Below are 20730 nucleotides of genomic sequence, written 5' to 3'. Positions count from 1 at the left end.
CCCTCCCCAGTTCTTGACCAGTCCTCCAAATGGACTTGTTAAGTACTTTAATTTTGCATAGGCAGTGGGTGGTATTAGGAGAGGCAAAGGTGGTTATTTTCATGGATAGGCACAGAAAAGAGGCCAGGTGGTAGAGTGGTGAGTAGATTGAGTCAGGAATCAAAAAACCTAAGTTCCAACACCATTTTGTAATTTGATCTTGATCCAGTTAACCTTTATAGGGTTTAGTTGACTTGTCAAATGGGAGTAATTATTCCAGCCTTGCTTACATCACAGATCTCTGTGAGGTTCGGATGGGATAATATCTGTGAAAGTGATCTGAAAGAGATAAAAAAAAGAATGCTTTGTATTTGTCCCCTTTTTTGTGTTGTTAAATGGCACCATTGGCCATGCTCTGGGAAACTGCTATGTTGGAAATAATCACCCTCCCTCTCCCAGTTACAGGGAGCTGTAAAAGCCCCAGGCCGACTGCCCCCTTGCTCCTAAAATATTTCTCCCTAATCTTAAAGCTGTTCCTTATCCCAGTGAAAAGGCCACGTGTGGAATCTTAGGGTCACACTGTGAGGAAATGCCCCTGCATTCTTGCAGAAAGAACTAGTTTCCTTCTTTTTCAAGTTCCTGACAGTTGCCCTTGGCCTGAGCCATCAAATTGAAGACCACATTGTTGTTTTTCTTCTTGTCATTTAAAGACGCATCAACATTGGCTTGAGATTCCAAGCAGAAATCCCTGAACTCCAAGATATCTCTGCCCTGGCCCAGGACACACACAAGGCCACACTGGTATGGAAGCCCTGGCCAGAACTAGAAAACCATGACCTCCAGCAAAGAGGTATTGGCATATGGGAAGAGCTGGGTGGGAAAGGTTTGATTCTCTCACTGAGATCACTGGCTCTGGGATTGGTGTGTTTTCCATTACACTCAGCTCTCTCTGATGCATTGGCTTCTCCTTATTCCCAACAGTGGAGAATCTTCTGAATTTGTGCTGTTCCAGTGCATTGCCAGGTGGAGGGACCAATTCTGAATTTGCTTTGCACTCTCTGTTTGAGGCCAAAGGTGATGTGATGGTAAGGAACCATGAAAAAGAGGCTTTACAAATTCCTGAAGAGTATTTTCCCAAGTTTCAATATTGTCTCATGTACCATACAACCAATTTGTAATGACCAATCGGCGCATGATGACCAATCAGCACGCCTCCCTATTCCTTCTCTCGGTGAGTAGGTCAGGATGTTAAAGTCTGTAGAAAAAAATCTCCAATTGGATTTCTGTTTCCACATCTGTTCCTAAAGTTAGAACTGTGGGTACATCTGTCCTAGGACATTAGAATTTCTTTTCCACATCTTGCATTTCACATCAGAAAACTGAGTCTCCAGTGATGGAGGTAGAAGGCTTTACTGAAGCAGAAGTTGGTCTAAAATAGCCTATCATACTCTGCTGATTCTTCTTCCCTACTATGGAAATCAGCCAAAGTTTGATGTTTATAGAACTCTTTTCTCCTCTAACCAAAATAAAGTGTTTACTGTTCACCAACTGGTTCCATTCTTCCACTTTTAACACAGTTCTGCAGATGTTCCCAAACCCATGCCTTGGTGCTATCTTCCCAAAATCAGAGCTAACAGTTGACCTGCTCAACCTGGACTTCCTTTTTTTTTTTTTTTTTTTTAAGATGGAGTCTCACTCTATCGCCCAGGCTGGAGTGCAGTGGCATGATCTCGGCTCACCGCAACCTCTGCCTCCTGGGTTCAAGCGATTCTCCCTCCTCAGCCTTCCTAGTAGCTGGAATTACTGGTGCATGCCACCATGCCTGGCTAGTTTTTGTATTTTCAGTAGAGATGGGGTTTCATCATGTTGGCCAGGCTGGTCTCGAACTCCTGACCTCAGGTGATCCTCCCACCTTGGCCTCCCAAAGTGCTGGGATTACAGGCATGGGCCACCGCACCCAGCCTCATCCTGGACTTCTGACCAGATCACTCAATCACTAACCTCTGTTTCCCCTTTATATAAATACATGGTAGTATATCTAGCTTCCTGCATTTTGATTTTATGAAAATGTGAAAATAAATGTCCCAATACTATGATACCCTTCAAGTATTTCCTAGAATGCTGGAGAACTGTCCTTAACCCTTTGAGATCAGTGTGGCAGTGTAGCACTTCTCAAACTTTTAATGTGCGTGCACATCACCTGGGGAATCTTGTTAAAAATGCAGATTCTGATTCAGAGGCTTGGGAGTAGGGCCCAGGTTCTGCCTTTTTGACCGGCTCCCAGGTGAGGGACGTACTCCTGTTCTATGGACCACACTTAGAGTAGCAAGATTCTAGGCCCTGCTCTGCCCTGAAACTATCTGCTGTTCAACTCTGCCTGCGGCATCTTTTAAAAAGCCACCAAGGCTGATTTGAAACAGTTTATTTAGCTAGGCTCTGTGGAAGGATGGTGTGTATGGTACAGTTATTACTGATGCAGCTGTTTCTATTCAGCTGTAATGAAACACGATTTTTCTATAAAACAGTTACAGATCACCCACTCATTTCCTAGGAATCTTTGCCCAGAGACTCAGCCTCCAGTCAGAGGAGGCACCACTCATCTCTGGGGCGGGTGGGATTTTACCAAGGAAGAGTCAGGTCTTTCTGTTTTCCTGTGACATGAACAACTGGCTTCAGGCATGGATGGAGAGGGTGTTAGAAGGAGAGTCTTATTTGCTGAACAGACATGAAACCCTAGTTAGGGGAGTCTCCCTCTGGGTTTCCTTCCAGTGCCCCCGCCCCTGACCTCCACAGTGCTAACCGCTTTTCCCCTTTGGGTAGATGATCTCCATAGGACACACAGACCAGTTACTGACTCTTGCCTTTTCTCTCCTTTGGGTCTGCAGGTTGCTCTGGAAATGCTGCTACTGCAGAAGCCTGTCAGGTTAAAATGTCATCCTTTAGCAAATTACCACTATGCCGGTAGGTTGCCAGGAGCCCTGTGTCCTGTTGCCTCCTGACGACGGGCTGCTTGCATGTTCGGTTGTGTCACTTTCTAGCGATGGATAACACCGGTTCTGTCCTAATCACCACTTGTGATCTCAAGGCCTCCTAGGGCAGAGCTATGTCTGTTGCTTTGGCTCTGTTGGCATTTGTCTGTTGGCATAAGCTCCTGCCCCTTGTGAGTGTGCCAAGACCTGGGTGACAGTGGACAGTGCCTGCACGTGTGGCAAGGAGACGAGTGCGTGAGACCAGAGAGAGCCACAGAAGGTACAATCAGCAGCCCCCTGGTTTTGGAATCAGTAGCCATGGGTTTAGATTCTACCGCACCCCTTGGCCAAGTCCCATGGTCTTCTGCAGCCTTGGTTTTCTCACCTGTAAAATGAGACTTGTATTCCATCCCTCGTAGTGTTTTTGTGAGATTAGAGATGGTATATGTAGCCCAATGCCTGGCACATCCTAGTAGCATTTATTACTCATGTATCCAACAATTATTTTTTGAACACTTACTGTGTATTAGGGACTTGCTAAACACTGAGATGCATCAGTGACTATGACAGACATGGGCAGAGTCCTACGTCGTGCAGCTCAGAGGCTCTGAGGAGGAGGCAGTTATTAAATAATGGATCACACTGACAGGAAAGTCTTCATACACGCAGGGTTTGGTATGTGAATTAATGACAATACCACAATAAGAGGGAAGTAGAAGACACCTATGAGATTTAAATGGACTGAGAATTGTGAAAAGTGAAGGAAATAGGTCGGAGAGCCTAAGAAGTGACCAGTGACACTGAGGTCAACATTTTCATTTCCATGCACTAACTGTGCCTTCTGAGGGTCTCCACAAACCTAAGTTGGTTCTTTATTTTGGAGGGGGCTGAATTTTCAGTGCCTCTTGATTTTTAATCACTTGAGGGTTTCTTTGGTGCTCTGGGCAGACCCTCCCTAGGCAGGTGCCAAATATGTGGGCTTGGGGACCTAGCTATACGTTTTCCAATCTTTAGTCCGGGCAGCCCAGTGAAGGCTTCTTTACAAATATTGGCTTGCTTTCTCCACCAACATTTGCCTCACCTACTGTGCTCCTCCTCTTTCATGAACGAGCCTTCCTGCCTGTCATCACAAGGCAGACCTCAAAGCCCCTCTTCCAAGCACAGTAAGCCCAAGATGTCTGCCTGTAGGTCACTCCTGGAACTAGGCCAATACAGAGTGGACGCATGGAATAAGAAATTCATCACTTCTCCGGTGGCCTAAAGGAGCCAGCTTCTTAATATTTTCTCCATCATTTCCTGCTTGGTGTCTGTCCCAAGTGTGGGTAAAAAGATGTAGGAGTTCTCCCTAATCTGCCATGGAAACAGCTCAGTCTTCTCTCTTAATTTCCAGCATCATCTGCTGCTCATTGAACCCTGAGAGGCTGTCCAGCCTCCTGGAGGCTGTCTCAAGCTTCTTTGCATGATGGTGGGACAGTGGGTTGGCTAAAAGGAGGTTCCTAACCATGTGCTGTGAGAAACTGCTGCCCTCAGCCCTCAGAGTGGCTGGGGTCGCCAGAGCCTCTGGGCTGGTTAGCTCTAGCTGTGAGCAGCTTCATCTGGGATACAGCTCTCCTCTGGTTCTTCCAAGTGTACCAAACAAGTATCATTTTATGTGTATCATGACATTAAAAAGGTCAGAAAGCTATGTACTAGGAGCGCCACACACCCCAGTCAAAACAAAATAAAAACATTAAAATATTACCAAAAACTTTGAAACAAGAGGGCCCTAAACTCTGCAACAATTAATTGATCTCTTGAGGTTAGGGGTTTCTAGCTAATCCCTTGCCTGTCCCCTGTCCCCTTCCCCAGCAGGCAGACCAGGAAGGACTCTGCTGTTTTCTGGAATCATTTCAATCCTTGGAGGCAAAAGAGATAGAGCTAAGCTGTGAAGGGTTGATATCTCCAAGAGAAACGTACTCACCTATGTTTGCCAGTCACTTGCCTTCTCCAGGAAGTGATGATAGACTGGGACCCAGAGAATCTTCTAGAAGTTTGAGCAAAAAGGGCAGAGGTCACTGGTCTCTAAAGTCTGACCCAAAACCATCTCCTTAACAGTTTCCTTCTAAGCCACAGGGGAGGCAGCAGAATCTTCCCCATCACATGCCCCAGCCACCACCTCCTTCTCCCACTGCTGAACCGCCTCATTTGCTTCCCAAGTGTCAGTGAATCCCATCTCCATGGCCCCATTCTGCTTTGGCCTTTGTGCTGAGCCCTGTCGGGTTGCTCCCCAGTAGTGACTGCCTGTTGGCTTAATTGCCACCTTGCTGGGACCCTATCTTCTGGATCTCCTTTGGCTCCTGACTCTGTGGCTGTGGCCAGTGTCACCATCCTGAGTCCCAGCCCCGAATTTGCTCTCCAGGCTCCTAGTTATCTGGAGAGGGAGTTCAGGTCTCCCAAGCCTGCCTGAGCCTGTCCATGTCAGGGAGGGAGGCTGTAAGTTTGGGGAGAAAGACAAAGACACAGGCCTACGAAAATCACTTCCTTACTTTACTCATTATCTTCCCTTTCCCACCCACTCCAAGCCGTTCATTAAGAAAAGGAAAAAGTGACCGGTGCTGGGACCCAGGAGAGATGTGCTATGGGGGAAGGGCCGACGTGGTGGGCAACTTGCCCAGATCTAACGGCTGCTTGCCAAGGCCACATGAACCCTGTACAGGATCCACAGAGGAAAGTGCTGTTGCAGTGGCTTCTGGCGCTCAACCCCCACCACGATGCACAGTCCAGCCCTCTGTTGCTCTCAGCACCTTCCCACCCATGTGTGGTTAGCAGTTGTGTGCAGTGGTTCCCAATTAGCACTTGGGTTGGGAAGGGCCAAGCATGGGGGAGTCAGGGTGGAGAGGAAGCCTGGTTGTGATTAGATGGATTGCAGCATGCTTGATTTTTTTCATTGAACTGGTCATTCCTGCAGAGGGGTGTTAGAACTGACCTGGCTTCTTGGCAAGTGTTCAGCAGAGACTGCTTATTGGCCCTGAGCACACCCCAAACACCTGCTTAGTCCTGAAACCCTGACCTGAGTTGTGGAGATGGAGGAGACCTGGAGGAAATACTCATTCCATTGGAGAGGCCTTGTCTCTTCTGCCTTGGAAGCTGCCCCAGTTAGATGAGGAGACAGAATTACGTACTCAAGAGAGTAATTTGCAAGAAGCACAGCTGTGATTTCATTTTCCAGGCATCCTTAGCCTATGTCTCTAGACAGTGGTCCCCTCAAGGGCAGTACTGAGTTAATACTCTTTTACCTTGCCTAACACGGCACTGGTTTAAATTAAAAAAAAAAAAAATTGCCTAGTGGACAAGCTCAAATTCTGGATTCAGATTGAGGCTTCCCCCCTTTTATCCACAGAGAAAACTCTGGTGTAATAGCCTGCTTCACCTTGCACCCCCCAAAAAATTACTCAACCTTCACCCACTATTGAAAACCCTGTGTGGAAATGAAAATTTGGTATAAAACAGTCCTCCTTTTTCTGCAATGAACACGTCTGTCTTGTGTAACTTCAAAACATCATCAATGGGTCCAGGAACGGTGGCTCATGCCTGTAATCCCAGCACTTTGGGAGGCCAAGGCGGGCAGATCGCTTAAGCTCAGGAGTTCGACACCAGCCTGGCAAACATGGTGAAACCCCATCTGTACTAAAAATACAAAAATTAGCCAGGCATAGTGGTGCATGCCTGTAATCCCAGCTACTTGGGTGGATGAGCAAGAGAGTTGCCTGAACCCAAGAGGCGTAGGCTATAGTGAGCTGAGATCACGCCACTGCACTCCAACCTGGGCGACAGAGTGAGACCCTGTCTCAAAAAAAAAAAAAAAAAAAAAAAAAAAAAAAGCAAAAGAAAAGAAAAAAATTATAATAGAAGTTTTAAGAAAGACAGAAAGGCCCTCTAAAAGATACTGTGTCCAAACTTTCTCTCACCCCTCCATGTCTCTTTTTAATTGCCTGGGCTCACTGTCGATTGCTCCCAAATTAGCCACAGTCCAGAGCCTGTTTCCCAGCAACCGAAGGTCAAAACAGTTTTCCTCTGGATACTGTTCCAGCACCGGTTTCATCCAGTTAATTAGGTTCTTTGTAATTAGCCTTAATCATCTTGTTAGGGGCCCCTGCTGGTAATAGCCCAATAGCCAGGAATTCCCAGGTAGAACAAATGAGTGTGGGGGGACTCTCAACCCACGAACCCTGTGTGCATGCTGAGTGGGCAGCAGGGATCCTAGAGAGAAGGGAGGGTGTGGGGGGTAGTTGAAGGATAGGGGAGGATTTGAGGCAACACCCTGCCTCGGTTTTGTATTTTATCCTGGACTTTGTCCAAGATGCAGGATCCAAGAAGGGCCGGCTTAGAGAACCTTGTCTAAGAACGAGGAACGTGTCCCTGTCAGACTCCAGGAAAGAGAGACATCTGAGCCTTTCGTTAACTTCGGATTACAGAGGGATTTTGGAGGCAGGAAGGAGAAGACTATGGATATAATAAGCAGCCAGCAGTGAGACTGTGGATAAGAAATACACAGAACAAGAAACAGGTGGTCTTGGATGCCACTGTCCACATATCAGCAGGGGCGGCATACGTCTCATAGCCCTGGGCTGATTTGGAATCTGCTCTCCAAGTGGCCAGTGAAGGTTCAAAACATGTATCGAACACTTAGGACCAAACCTGTCAGTCACAGGGTAACTGCCACCATCCCCATGTCATGTGGGGAAACTGAGACTCAGAGAAGTTAAGTAGGCTTGCCCGGGATCACAGAAGGAGTAAGTGGCAGAACCAGGTTCACAACCTAAGGTGACTAAAATCACCCTTTTTATCACAGTTCGGTGATATTATTTGGAGAAAACACATTCATATGTTATTTATCTGTCCAAGGCTTTAGCCTGGGAATTCAATCCAAGAGCCCAGGGATGGACTCTCAGCCTCGGTGGGCAATCTTGTGATCAGGAAGCCACCTCTAGTGTGAGAATGGATTTGTTGCCCGGCCAAGGCTCTGTCCCTCAATTTGTGGACACCCTGTTGAGCAGACACTAACACATGCACACACAGAGCACTATCATTTGCACCAAAGCACAAAGCCTAGGACTGTGCAGAAGAGCCACCTCTTACTGTCTTAAGACTGTGCTCCCTGACCCAGCCCTGTATCCCTTGGAATGGGAGAGTGACATAGAGGGGCAGGGAGAACATGCAGCCCACTCCATCTCAGGATGAGTTGTACAGAATGCACACTCCGGAATCAGGAAGCCACCAAATCCTATGGCAGAGCAGCAGTCTTAAAAACCACCAGGAGTCAGCAGGGAGAAGGTCTCCTTCCCCCACGAGGTTTGGGGATCCCTCCTAACAGATGGGCCAGGAAGTTATATCACCTATGGAGTTGCATCTGGCAAGCAATTTGGAAACATGAAGGGACATGCTGCTCAGAAATCGACAGGCCTGGGAACTGAACACTGCTTTTGGGGCCAGAAATCAGGTAATGAGCCTGGCGGGTAGAAAAAAGTATATCCACTGCAGAGACTGGCTGAGAAGGCTGGACGGCCCTGTTAGTGTCTTGTCATGTCTCAGAGCTGCACTCTAACTTAGGAAACTAATGGTCTGGTTGAGGTTGGAAAGAATTATCATTGATCTAGTTGAGGGTTTCATCAGCAAAATGTCCCCTGATTCCCCATCGGAGATGCAGCTGAGGGCCACACGGATTCTGGACCTGCAGCAGGGCAGCAGAGCAACCTCTGTGTAAGCTTGCGTGAGTCAGCTGGTATGACAGACCGCCATTGTGGTCTTCCTTCCATCATTATCTTTCTGACTCCTCTTACCCGTTTGCTGTTTTGGTGGATACCTAAAAGGAACCATGACGGTTGTTTGGTTGTTGAACTGAATTGTTGGTGATTCCTTTCTGTGTCCCTCTTTCTACCTCTGTTCCTGGGTAAGGGGACCCCAAGGCTTTGAATGTTGGACAGAATTTGAAGAATGGTGATGGAAGTGATATAGAGCCTCAAATCCCACCAACACCCTGTGCTCACATGCACTCCGGCAAGGATTCTCCAAACCCCCAGCCCCCCTGAGGCTCCGTGTTACTGTGGTCTGCACGGTCAGAGCTGTCCAGCCCTCTGGAACCCATGGAAGATGACTCCCTTCTGCCGAGGATTCATGGGAAAGCTGCTTTCCTTCTAGAAGTAAAGAGATAAGTTTGCAGCTGGGCACAGTGGCACACGTCTGTAATCCCAGCACTTTGGGAAGCTGAGGCAAGCGGATCACTTCAGGTCAGGAGCTCAAGACCAGCCTGGCCAACTTGGTGAATCCCCATCTCTGCTAAAAATACAAAAATTAGCCAGGTGTGGTGGCACGCACCTGTAATCTCATCTACTCAGGAGGCTGAGGCAAGAGAATCACTTGAACCCAAGAGGCAGAGGTTGCAGTGAGCCGAGATCTCGCCACTGCACTCCAGCCTGGGTGACAGAGCAAGACTCCATCTCCAAAAAAAAAAAAAAAAAAGATGAGTTTGCAAACCAAACAAATTGGGTGGTGGCCCTGCTTTTGCAGATGTCTGACCCTGCCCAGCTGTGGAGAGCATATTCTGAGTCTGGAGCCAAAGCTCCTGGCTTGAGGACCCATCAAAGAGCTGCACAAGGAAGTTGTTTATTTCAGAAATGTGAGTTTATGTCACTGAGCCATATATTCTCCTAAGGACCCTAGGCTCCCCACCTGTGGTCTAAGGAGGCCCCTGCCTGCCCAGAGCATTTTTGCCTGATTCACTTATTTTGGCCAAACCCTACAAAGAAAGAGGCGATTAGGGTTTCCTGTACTGCAGTCCCATCAGTTGACCATAGCAAAATGGAAACCTTGGACTCGCCCGGAATGGGAGGAAAGATATTATGATTTGGGGTACTAGTGTACCCCACTAATGAAGTATAGTGAGGTAGGGTACTAGTGTACCCCACTAATGAAGTCAAGAGAAGTGTAGTGAGGTCAAAGCCTTGGCCGAATACCATCCAAAGAATCAGAGATGTGGAGAATTCAGCAGGCCAGAAGAACAAGACTGAGTTTTCTCTGAACCAGCCACAGTGGTGGAAGCTTCCCTAGAGCCTCCAGAAATAGGAGTCCTCTTAGAAGTAGGCCTTATTTCTTGCCCCAAACAAGCCAGTACAATTTTATATTATTATCTGCATATCCTGCTTTCTTTCATGGAGGAAAAAGACATAAATATCAGGTTTAGCCAGTAAGGAAGATGCACAAGCCCAGCAGTGAAGCCTCTCCCTCTTCGGTCGGCAAATCTGTCAAGAACTGGCTCCACTCACCTCTCCAGCCTCATCTGCTTCTGCTGGAACCTTATACTTGAACCAGATTAGATTACTAGTCGTTCTTTGAAAACCTCCATTTCCTCATTTGTCAAATGGGCTCATCATCCTAACAATCTTACAGGATTGTTAGTAGAACCTAATGATGAATAACTGAAGTACTTAGAACCTGCCACTTAGTAAGCACTTAGAAATGTTAAGCTATTTTTCCTAGCACAGCATCTTGCTTGTAATAAACACCTAATAAATATCTGTTGAATGAACAACTGAAGTGCATGACTTCACTCTTGCCTCTGACTTTGCACGTCCTGCTTCCTCTCACCAGAATACTCTTCCATCTCCTTATTGTCTGACTTGCTTCTATGTGACCTTTAAAACTCAACTCATGTTTTCTCTAGCTGGAAGCCCTCCTGGCTGCCCTGGCCCTAACCTGAGTGTGGTGTTTCTCCTTTGTGCCCCATTGGCACCTCGCCTTTACCTGAATAATTACAATTACCACCTTGAACGTCATGGCCTACTTGTTTGTCTCCCCAGTAGACTGTGAGCATCTTGAGGGTGGAGGGTGAATCCAGCCACACCCTGAAGGGTACTTGCTACATGAATGCTTGCACTTGTGAATATGATAATTACGTTAAAACTGTACCTAAAATTTGTTGAATGCTCACTGTTTCCCAGCGATGATGCTGGACACTTTTTGTGCATTATCTTCTTTAACCTTCACAAAAATCCTAATCAGTGGAGGCAATTATAGTTATTCCCATTTGTAGGTAACAAAACAGGCTTAGGATAAGTAACTTGCCAAGGTCAAGGCCACAGCTGGGACTTGAACCCAGGTGTCAGAGCTCCTAACCATTATATCACACTATCTTTTTGTTCAAATGGGAGTTTGATATGTATTATATCACTTGCTCTGTAGTTGTATTTTGTAACTTAACTAAATGAACCAGCAACTAAAAGCAGGGGGAACTGTGAGCTGTTCTTATGATGTTTGTGTTTTGTTGTAGGTTCGGACAAGTGGACCTCCCTAGAAAGAAAACTGTTTAACAAAGCACTAGCCACTTACAGCAAAGACTTTATTTTTGTACAGAAGATGGTAAGCATGATTTTTCCCATTGCCCCCTTGAAATTAAATTTGGGAAATTGTACACAAAAATATTTAGAAAGATTTGGATACTGGTTTAAGATACTTACAAAAAGGATGTCTTCCACACTCGCTGGTGAGGATGGTAGTGGATATAGGGGTGGTATGGCCCCAGTGTTAGGACTGTGGCAGGGAGAGGACAGGGGAAAGAAGGCGTAGATTATCTGGACACTGCAGTGGCACGGGGTTATTTTCTATCTTAATAAAAATGTGTAATTCATAATTCTGTCAGAATAACTAGAACGCAGGTTCCTGGTCCACAATTAACATAATTTATTTTATTTTTATTTTTTATTTTTTCCAAGACAGTTTCACTCTCTCACCCAGGCTGGAGTGCAGTGGTGTGATCTTGACTCACTGCAGCCTCCACCTCCCGGGTTCAAGCGATTCTCTTGCCTCAGTCGCTAGAGTAACTGGGATTACAGGCACGCACCACCACGCCCGGCTAATTTTTGTGTTTTTAGTAGAGGCGGGGCTTTACCATGTTGGCCAGGCTGGTCTTGAACTCATAACCTCAAGTGATCCACCTCCCTCAGCCTCCCAAAGCACTGGGATTACCGGCGTGAGCCGGCATGCCTGGCCGTACATAATTTACGTATATTTAACTGATCTACCACATTTCTGACAGAATTTTCTGGGGAGAGGAGAATATGTGGCCTCCCTCTACCCAGTAGCACAGTTTCTGGTGCTGAACTCCTATTTTTAATGACAGTAATAATAAAAATACCTTGCATATACAGCATTCGAAAGCAAAATAAAACTTTCACATAGATGAAATAGCACTTTATACAACAGATAAACTTATTGACTTTATTGGCTGAGAGATGGTTTAGTGTAAAAAATTAAAATCATTCAAAGAGTGTTTCAACAAACTGATGAATGATGGAGCCATATTGTGTTAAAGCCATTTAAGGCTGTTCAGGTACACAGAGAACAGGGCCGCAGTTGATAGCACCCACTGGCCCCTGGCTGAGACAGATGGTCCTCGGAGGTGTCCTAGGGTGGCATGTCTCCTGTTGTCAGTCTAGGGCCTTGCCTGGGCAAGTGTGAGAAGCAGGAGGACTTTGTCTCTGACTTGCCTCCGCCTCTCCTCCGCCTCCATCTCTGCATTTGCTCCTGCCTTGCCCTTGGCGGCTGCCATGCCTTTGCTGCCCTGTGTGCCCAGCAGCTCTCATGCTTCATCTTTCTAGAGTCACCCTCCCCTCCAGGACTGGCCTGGCATAGACCTCAATCCTTTAGGCCCCACACTTGCGACTGATGATGGATTCGTGTATTGAGCTTACCAGGCAACCTGGGTTTTAACCCAGGGCTCTCTGGGACGGGCACTGTCCTCACTCCCTCAGGCGATTCTAGTGTGGAAATTCCAGGTGTCAGGGGGATGAGAAGGGGGCAACTTTGAGGAGACAGGACTGGGTGCCCCTCTCATCTCACCATGTAGGTGGCCTTGTTCCCACCCTCAAGGGTAAGGCCAGCCTTTAATCTGCCTCCAGCAAACCCACGTTATTACACCTCACCTGATCATACAGCATATGAACTAAACAAAGGAATGTTTCTGCCTTAAGATGCATAGACCTTTGCCTGTTTGGGGTTGAATAGGGCAAGGCCCATTTCCTGCAAAACCTAAGCTCTGTCATCATAACTTTTGCCTTATATTCCTATTCCATTACTAAGGAACATTTCTCATAAGCATATTTTGAAGGTCAAGTTAGAGACATTCAAGCATATTAAATGAAAAAGCAGCTGCTTTATGGGTTAAAAAACTGAGTAAGTCTGTAAGGACTGATCTGAAAAAATTTCCAAGCTATACTGAGAAAAAAATCAAGTTGCAAAGCAGTATTTATAGTGTGCTCCCTTTTGTGAGGAAAGATGGTAGGGGAGGGAATATATTTTTGTGTGTGCTGGTACATGCATTAGAAAATTCTGGAGGCCAGGCACAGTGGCTCACACCTGTAATCCCAGCACTTTGGGAGGCCAAGGCAGGCGGATCACCTGAGGTCGGGAGTTCGAGACCAGACTAACCAACATGTAGAAACCACGTCTCTACTAAAAATACAAAATTAACTGGGCGTGGTGGTGCATGCCTGTAATCCCAGCTACTCAGGAGGCTGAGGCAGGAGAATCGCTTGAACCCAGGAGGTGGAGGTTGTGGTGAGCCGAGATCGTGCCATTGCACTCCAGCCTGGGCAACGAGAGTGAAACTCCATCTCAAAAAAAGAAAAAAATTCTGGAATGGGTGTTGTGACTCAATGCCTGTAATGCCAGCAATTTGGGAGGCCCAGGCAGGAGGATCACTTGAGGTCAGGAGTTCGAGACTAGCCTGGCCAACATGGTGAAACCCCATCTCTACTAAAAATAGAAAAAAATGAGCCAGGTGTGGTGGCGGGTGCCTGTAATCCCAGCTACTTTGGAGGCTAAGGCAGGAGAATTGCTTGAATCTCGGAGGTGGAGGTTGCAGTGAGCCAAGATGGTGCCACTGCACTCCAGCCTCAGCAACAGAGCAAGACTCCATCTCAAAAAAAAAAAAAAAAGGCTGGGCGCAGTGACTCACGCCCGTAATCCCAGTGCTTTGGGAGGCCGAGGTGGGCGGATCACGAGGTCAGGAGATCAAGACCATCCTGGCTAACACAGTGAAACCCCGTCTCTACTAAAAATACAAAAAATTAGCCGGGCATGGTGGCGGACGGCTGTAGTCCCAGCTACTCGGGAGGCTGAGGCAGGAGAATGGTGTGAACCTGGGAGGCAGAGGTTGCAGTGATCCGAGATTGCGCCACTGCACTCCAGCCTGGGCGACAGAGCAAGACTCCGTCTCAAAAAAAAAAAAAAAAAAAAATCTGGAATGGTAGCCAAAGAAATTAATGCAAGGGGCTACCTGTGTTGCAGGGTGAGGGGTAAGGACAGGCGTGTGAAGGAGGCCTTTCACCATGTACATTTTTTTCTTGAACTGTACAAACTTGTTTATTACCCTATTACAAAATTAAATATTCAAAAATCCTTGCTACCTTTGCTCTTTGCCCATTGCTGGAGCTAACCTTGAGTTCGCTTTCCCGGCAGGTGAAGTCCAAGACGGTGGCTCAGTGCGTGGAGTACTACTACACGTGGAAAAAGATCATGCGGCTGGGGCGGAAACACCGGACACGCCTGGCAGAAATCATCGACGATTGTGTGGTGAGTGAAGCTGCTAAGTTGTTGCTTGTGCTGGCACAGCTCCCACCCCAGGCCCAGGTTAGTAAGTAGCTGGTGTTTGGTTTGGCTTTGCTGCCAAGATAGCCAGAGGAAGGAGGTGACAACAGCCCAGCTCTCCTGCAGGATTCAGGACCTACCCTCCTGAGTAGGTTTAGAGGAAGGAAGTCCATAGGTTTGGCCTGTAGCTCAGTGTTCAGAAACAGAGGTGAGGGCTGGTGCCCGCTTCAAGGCAGCTAGGAGCCAGAAGAATTAAACCAAGGATGGTCCCAGCCTTGGGTTTGTTGGTTTATGATTGGGTGGTGTCCTGACCCCCTGGAATATTCTTTTTTGATCTTTCCATGTCATAGATGCTACTGACCTGAGCCCATAATGTGCCTCAGAAAGGGTCCCTGGGATTTTGCCACAGTCTGTAAAGCATGAGCAAGAGGAGCTTTGACCTCTAGGTAGTGCCAGGAACCCTCCATCATTAAGGAACTAATTCGCTGCATGTAGATGATTCTAATCCTTACATCACCATTATCCCTGGTATTGATTTCCTTCATTAGCAGACAGTCCACAGTCAACTGCACATTAAGTATGTACCAAAGACACAAGAAGACCTAACTAGTCTCTGAACCCTGTATGTGTGGCTTTGATGATTACTATCACTTGTGATCCTTGCAATTAACTCTCCACCCTGCATCCATAGCCATGGGAAATCTCCTTTTCACACTCTGTGGAAAACATTACCTACCATATATGTGTATATAAAAATTATGTCTGACATTACTAAACTCTAGCTTTTGTCACCATCAGTGAAAGTATTGGGAATTCATGAATTATGTAAATATTTGAAATTATATTTTCATTCCCAATTGTGCCCCAGTTGTAAGGGTTAGCACATGTATGTGTGTTATTTTCTTTAACAGACAGTGAAACAGCAGTTTTCATGTGCCAGGCATTGTGTTAGGGACTTTATAAATATTGACTCATTTAATCCAATGTAATTCATTTAATACCAATTCTATGCAGTAGGAAACTGAAGCACAGAGCTTAAGCAAATTGGCCATAGTCACACAGCTGCTGAGCGTGTTGTTAAGCCTGATTCCCTTGTGTGGTTAAGAGCAGTCAGATGAAATCTTCTTTTGTTTGTTTGAGACAGGGTCTCACTTTGTCGCCCAGGCTAGAGTGCAGCGGCATGATCATAGCTCACTACAGCCTCAACTTCCTGGGCTCAAGCAATCCTCCCACCTCAGCCACCTGAGTAGCTGGGACTACAGGCACACACCACAACGCCCCACTCATATTTTAATTTTTTGTAGAGACAACGTCTCACTTTGTTGCCCAGGCTGATCTCAGACTCCTGAGCTTAAGCAGTCCTCCTGCCTTGGCTTCCCAAAGTGCTGGGATTACAGGCTCACCCCTGTAATCTCAGGCCACTGCACCTGGCCACACATTTTCTTAAAGAAGTATAAAAAATTTGGACTTGGCCAGGCACGGTGGCTCAAGCCTGTAATCCCAGCAGTTTGGGAGGCCAAGGTGGGCAGATCATCTAAGGTCAGGAGTTCGAGACCAGCCTGGCTAACATGGTGAAACCCATTTCTAATAAAAATACAAAAAATTAGCCAGGCGTGGTAGCACACACCTGTAATCCCAGCTACTCGGGAGGCTGAGGCAGGAGGATCGCTTGAACCCAGGAGGCAGAAGTTGCGGTGAGCCGAGATTGCACCATTGCACTCCAGCTTGGGCAATGAGAGCGAAACTCCATCTGAAAAAAAAAAATTGGACTCATTAATGCTTCAAAGCCTATGCTTCTAACTAATAATTGATCCTAGCTATGAAATATACATACATAAATACATTTATATTTGAGCCCAAATATCAGAGAAAGTAGAAATCTGTAGAATAGAATAGTATTGCTATTTTTTTCAATCAGAGATGGCAGTGTTCTACATTCAGGATTTCTTGTGACCAGGGCTTTTGTTTGACTCATTTAAGTAGTAATGTATGATATCAGAATAGTCTTTTGCTCGTTTGTGGCCTAATGTTTTAAAAAACATGTGATCACCCAGGCACTGTGGCTCACACCTGTAATCCCAGCACTTTGGGAGGCCAAGGTAGGTGGATCATGAGGTCAGGAGCTCGAGACCACCCTGGCCAACATGGTGAAACCCCATCTCTACTAAAAAGTTAACTGGACGTGGTAGTGCACGCCTGTAGTCCCCACTATTCAGGAGGCTGAGGCAGGAGAATTGCCTGAACCCGGGAGGCGGAGGTTGCAGTGAGCAGAGATTGCGCCACCGTACTCCAGCCTGGGCAACAGAGTGAGACTGCATCTCAAAAAAAAAAACAAAAAACAAAAAACAGTATGATCTCCTCCAGTTCAGTCAACTAAAAGCAGTTGAACTCCCACAGTGTAAACAGCAATGTGTATGTAGTGCTGTGGGTAACCTGGGATGTTAAATGGCCCTTCCCTCCTCTCCCCCCACCACACAGAACATATGTCCTTGTTGGGAAGATATAACACATTTAAGTGGAAATACACCATGAACCCCAAGAGTGTTTAAAAGCAGTATGCAGTGAGATCCAGAAAGTCTTAGATGCAGCCTTAAGGACTCTTTCACCCAATTTCACCATTTTACAGGAAGAAAGTTGAGACCCAGAGAGAGGAAGGGGCTTGCCCCAGGTCACACAGAGCATTGCTTTCCAAATGAGTAGAAGAGACAGTAAACAAGGAAGCACAAAGATTCCTAGCCTTGAAGACCTAGGCTTTACTCCTAGGCTTGCTGGTCTGTAAAATGGCCAGATGATTTAAATGATTTAGAAAGTCCCTTCCAATTCTGGAATGTTCTGGGCTCTGTCAGTGCCGTGTTTTGGAAGAGGGGCAAAATCAAAGAATATGGTCTTCTAAGGTAAATTGGTGTATCTTAGGCTTGGGTGTTATCAAGTGCCTAGGACAGTGCCTGGCATAATACAGTCACTCCATAAATGTTTGTTAAATGAATGAGTGAATATTTTTCGAAGATAGGAGTTGCTCTGATTCATAAACATTCCTTCTGTGAATTCACTGGAGGGAGATGGAATGAACAAGGGGATGCGGAGCAGAGGAGTGACACTAACAAAGATGTTTCCACACAAGGCAGAGGCACCGTCTCGGACTGCCTGGGCTTTGAAGATGGGTAGGGAGACCCAGGCCAGCGTGAAGCTTCAGATTAAGGAGGAGAGGGTAAGAGGGTGCCCAAGGGGCCACACCCTCTTGGGTTTATTCACCAGGAGCCAGTGTTAGGCTGGGCCAGGAGTGTCCACACCCTCATTACTTGTGAGCTTAGGGAGAGCAAAAGGCTTATGTGCAGAGATGACTCAGGCCCACAAAAAAAAAAACAAGAAAATCTTGATTAAAGGCCAATATGGCAGCTCACAGCTCCTTTGTGGGCACTGTGTGCACAGTCAGCCTTCTAAGCATAGTTTGCCGAGTGGAGATGAAAAATTGGGATCATGGGGATCCTGGGGAGGGTGCGCCTGGGGAGGGTGTGCAAGGCACAGTCCTAAGATGTGGTCCTACTCTTTGTCCTCGGGGCCTGCCTGGGACACCTGGGATAGCTCTCCTGATCATGTATCTTCAATGTTTTACGTAAGGGCGGGTGACCATTTCCCTCCAGATGGAACATGAAGGAACATGCTCAGGTGGTTCAGGGATTATTGAGGACTTGAGAGGGGAAAAGAAGGAGGTTTGAAAGGAATGACTGCCCTTTAGCTAAGTAGCCGGGAGGTCAACAGAGCACAGCTGCTCACTCAGCAGGGGCAGTGTGACTGGAAGCAGAGGCAGGGAGCCAAGATGGGTTCTGTTAATGAGGTGAGAGGAGAAGGTGCTGGCCACACCTTCCTGTCCCCTGCCTGTGCTCATGCTCCCTGACTCAGGACAAATATATGGGGCTGGCTGTGATCAAAATTTAGCACAATTCAAGAAACCAACTGAGGCAGTTAACTGACTGTGGAAAACAGCAATCAGGGCTCCAAGGGCAAAGGTAGAACTCACCATGATGTCAGCACAGTTACCTACAGCACAGTCCATTGATGAGGGCCTTGGGAAACATCCTCCTTCCCTTTGACATTTCAAAGCAGCTGGTTCCAGTAATATTGAGAGATTTAGGATCTCTAAGCCATTTACAGATGGATAAACATGTACCTGTGGACATGTGCAGCCAGACCAAAGAGTGAAGAAGGTTAAGGTTTTGGAATAAGATAGGCCAGGTTTTGAATCTCAGTTCAACTTTTTTACCAGCTGTGTGACCTTGAGAAACTTATTTATTGGGTCAATTTCCTCATTTGTTTAAAAATGAAAAAATTTTACAGTGTTATGAGAACTAGAAATTGTGTGTGTGTGTGTGTGTGTGTGTAATGCATGATTCTCAGCGGGCATTCAATGTTGTCATCGTCATCATTATTATTAGTGACTAACACACAAATTTGTGTCTTTGAGCAGATTTGGGTTGTTGAGCATTTGTATTCTGACTTACCAATTTCTCATAATATGAATTCCATTTGCATGCTTGAGAAATAAAAATATCCTCCTCAAGAAACTCTTATTGTGGACACTCAAGGGTCTGAGCACCATGTTAAATGTATGGCCTCCTCCCCACCCCCATATTTGCCCACCTTCTAATTTTGGAATATACTAAGTGTTTTGTTTCACAATATATCATAAAATGACCAACTTGTTGTTACGAAGTTCTACATGTTAAGATTTTTGTTCTTGTATTTTTGTATCTCTTAGTCACTTTGGTGAGCCATGTGGCTTGATGGTAAATCATTTTGTGATTTATAGATTGCCAGTTGAAATAACACCTATCTAAATTCCTGAGACATACATAATCATGATACAGTGTAACTTATAATTTTGTGGCTATATGGAACATTTCTTCTAAGAATGTTTAAGCCAAACAATGGCATTGTGAGAAAATTGTCATTATAACAAATACCATGAAACAAATGGCATTGTCATCTGTTGTGTGTAATTATTTTTAAATGCCAAACTGTAGGCCATGGGCTACTTAATGTTTGAGACCACAAAGTCCCAGTTTGACATAACATGGTTTTACCTGAAACTCTTTGGGGTGGAAAGATGGTGGAGTCTTACAGGAATAAGACCACCTAAGTGAAATCAACCTGTATGTTCTATACTAGTAAGAGGCTGGCTGCTTAGATCATAAACCACTTTGTCAAATGTACTAGGCCTACATCAGTGTTCACTGAGGTCTTCTAACAAATGGGATCATTACTAATTAATCCTGTTTACCAATGGAAACTGAAGCCATTTCTTAAATACACCCTGTTCATACTGCATCGCAAGTATACATGTATGTGATATTAAATAAGGACAATACTGAAACAGTGAGGGGCTACTAAATGCCACATACATACTGGCATTGTCTCTCTCTGTCACACACACACCCCAAATCCAAACTGTAGAGAGGAAGCTTATGTTTTCTGGGTCCTAGGGTGTCACTACTTTCAGAAATCTTTATCCTTCTTGGAAAGTCTTGCTTCTGGGCTTTAAGAATCATAGGCTCCCCAGACTTACATCACTGTCAGGGGTAGAGTAGCCTGGAACCCACGTGCATTAAGTGATGAGTTACGCAGAGAGCCTGGCAGAGACAAATGACCTGCCAGGTCAGGGGCAGCTGGACATGCCTTTTCCTTCCTCGTTTATAAAACGACAGGTCTGTTTACAGCCTATTCGGTGGCATAGTAAATGTGAAAGCACTTTGTAAACTGTAAAGTAAAAGCTGAAATGAGGCTGATTGGTCCTCAGCCCTTTTGGGGCCTGCAGGAGCCGGCAACCCTCACCCCTACCCTGGGAAGGTTGGAGAGAGCAGAATAAAGTAGTTAAGCAAGGGGAGAATGAGAGCCTCCTGGATCCCTGCCCTTCCATCCCAGCACACCCAGGGCACCCACTCCAAGCTATTCCAGTAACTTACTATTCTGTTAACCTTGAGGAGGGCAGGGACCTTCTGCTTAATTCTCCACATGGCTGCTGTTCTGAAGTGGGGAGAGTGGCCATAGAAGCAGAGGAGATCATTATTCATAGGAAATGTTTTTCTTGTTCTTTTTCATTAAATGCCTCTGGTAGGAGAAAATGAATAAATAGAAACATTGAATACACTGCTTTTTCTAAGCC

The 20730-nt window shown here is 46.1% G+C and overlaps 1 protein-coding gene across 16 annotated transcripts in view; it reads left to right on the top strand.

The window, feature by feature from the left end:
- The window catches only part of TRERF1 (transcriptional regulating factor 1), a 227430-nt gene that overhangs the window by 194694 nt on the left and 12006 nt on the right, over positions 1 to 20730 (top strand). For all 16 annotated transcript variants that reach the window (XM_063813036.1, XM_063813035.1, XM_063813039.1 and 13 more), the window contains 5 exons: positions 690 to 829; positions 961 to 1064; positions 2865 to 2940; positions 11254 to 11342; positions 14442 to 14555. In XM_063813036.1, coding sequence (XP_063669106.1) covers positions 690 to 829; positions 961 to 1064; positions 2865 to 2940; positions 11254 to 11342; positions 14442 to 14555 — 523 coding nt within the window. The remainder of the gene's footprint in view (positions 1 to 689; positions 830 to 960; positions 1065 to 2864; positions 2941 to 11253; positions 11343 to 14441; positions 14556 to 20730) is intronic.

This window comes from Pan troglodytes, chromosome 5 (assembly GCF_028858775.2).
Source record: "Pan troglodytes isolate AG18354 chromosome 5, NHGRI_mPanTro3-v2.0_pri, whole genome shotgun sequence".
Lineage (NCBI taxonomy): Eukaryota > Metazoa > Chordata > Mammalia > Primates > Hominidae > Pan > Pan troglodytes.
This window is presented reverse-complemented; position numbering and strand designations above follow the sequence as displayed.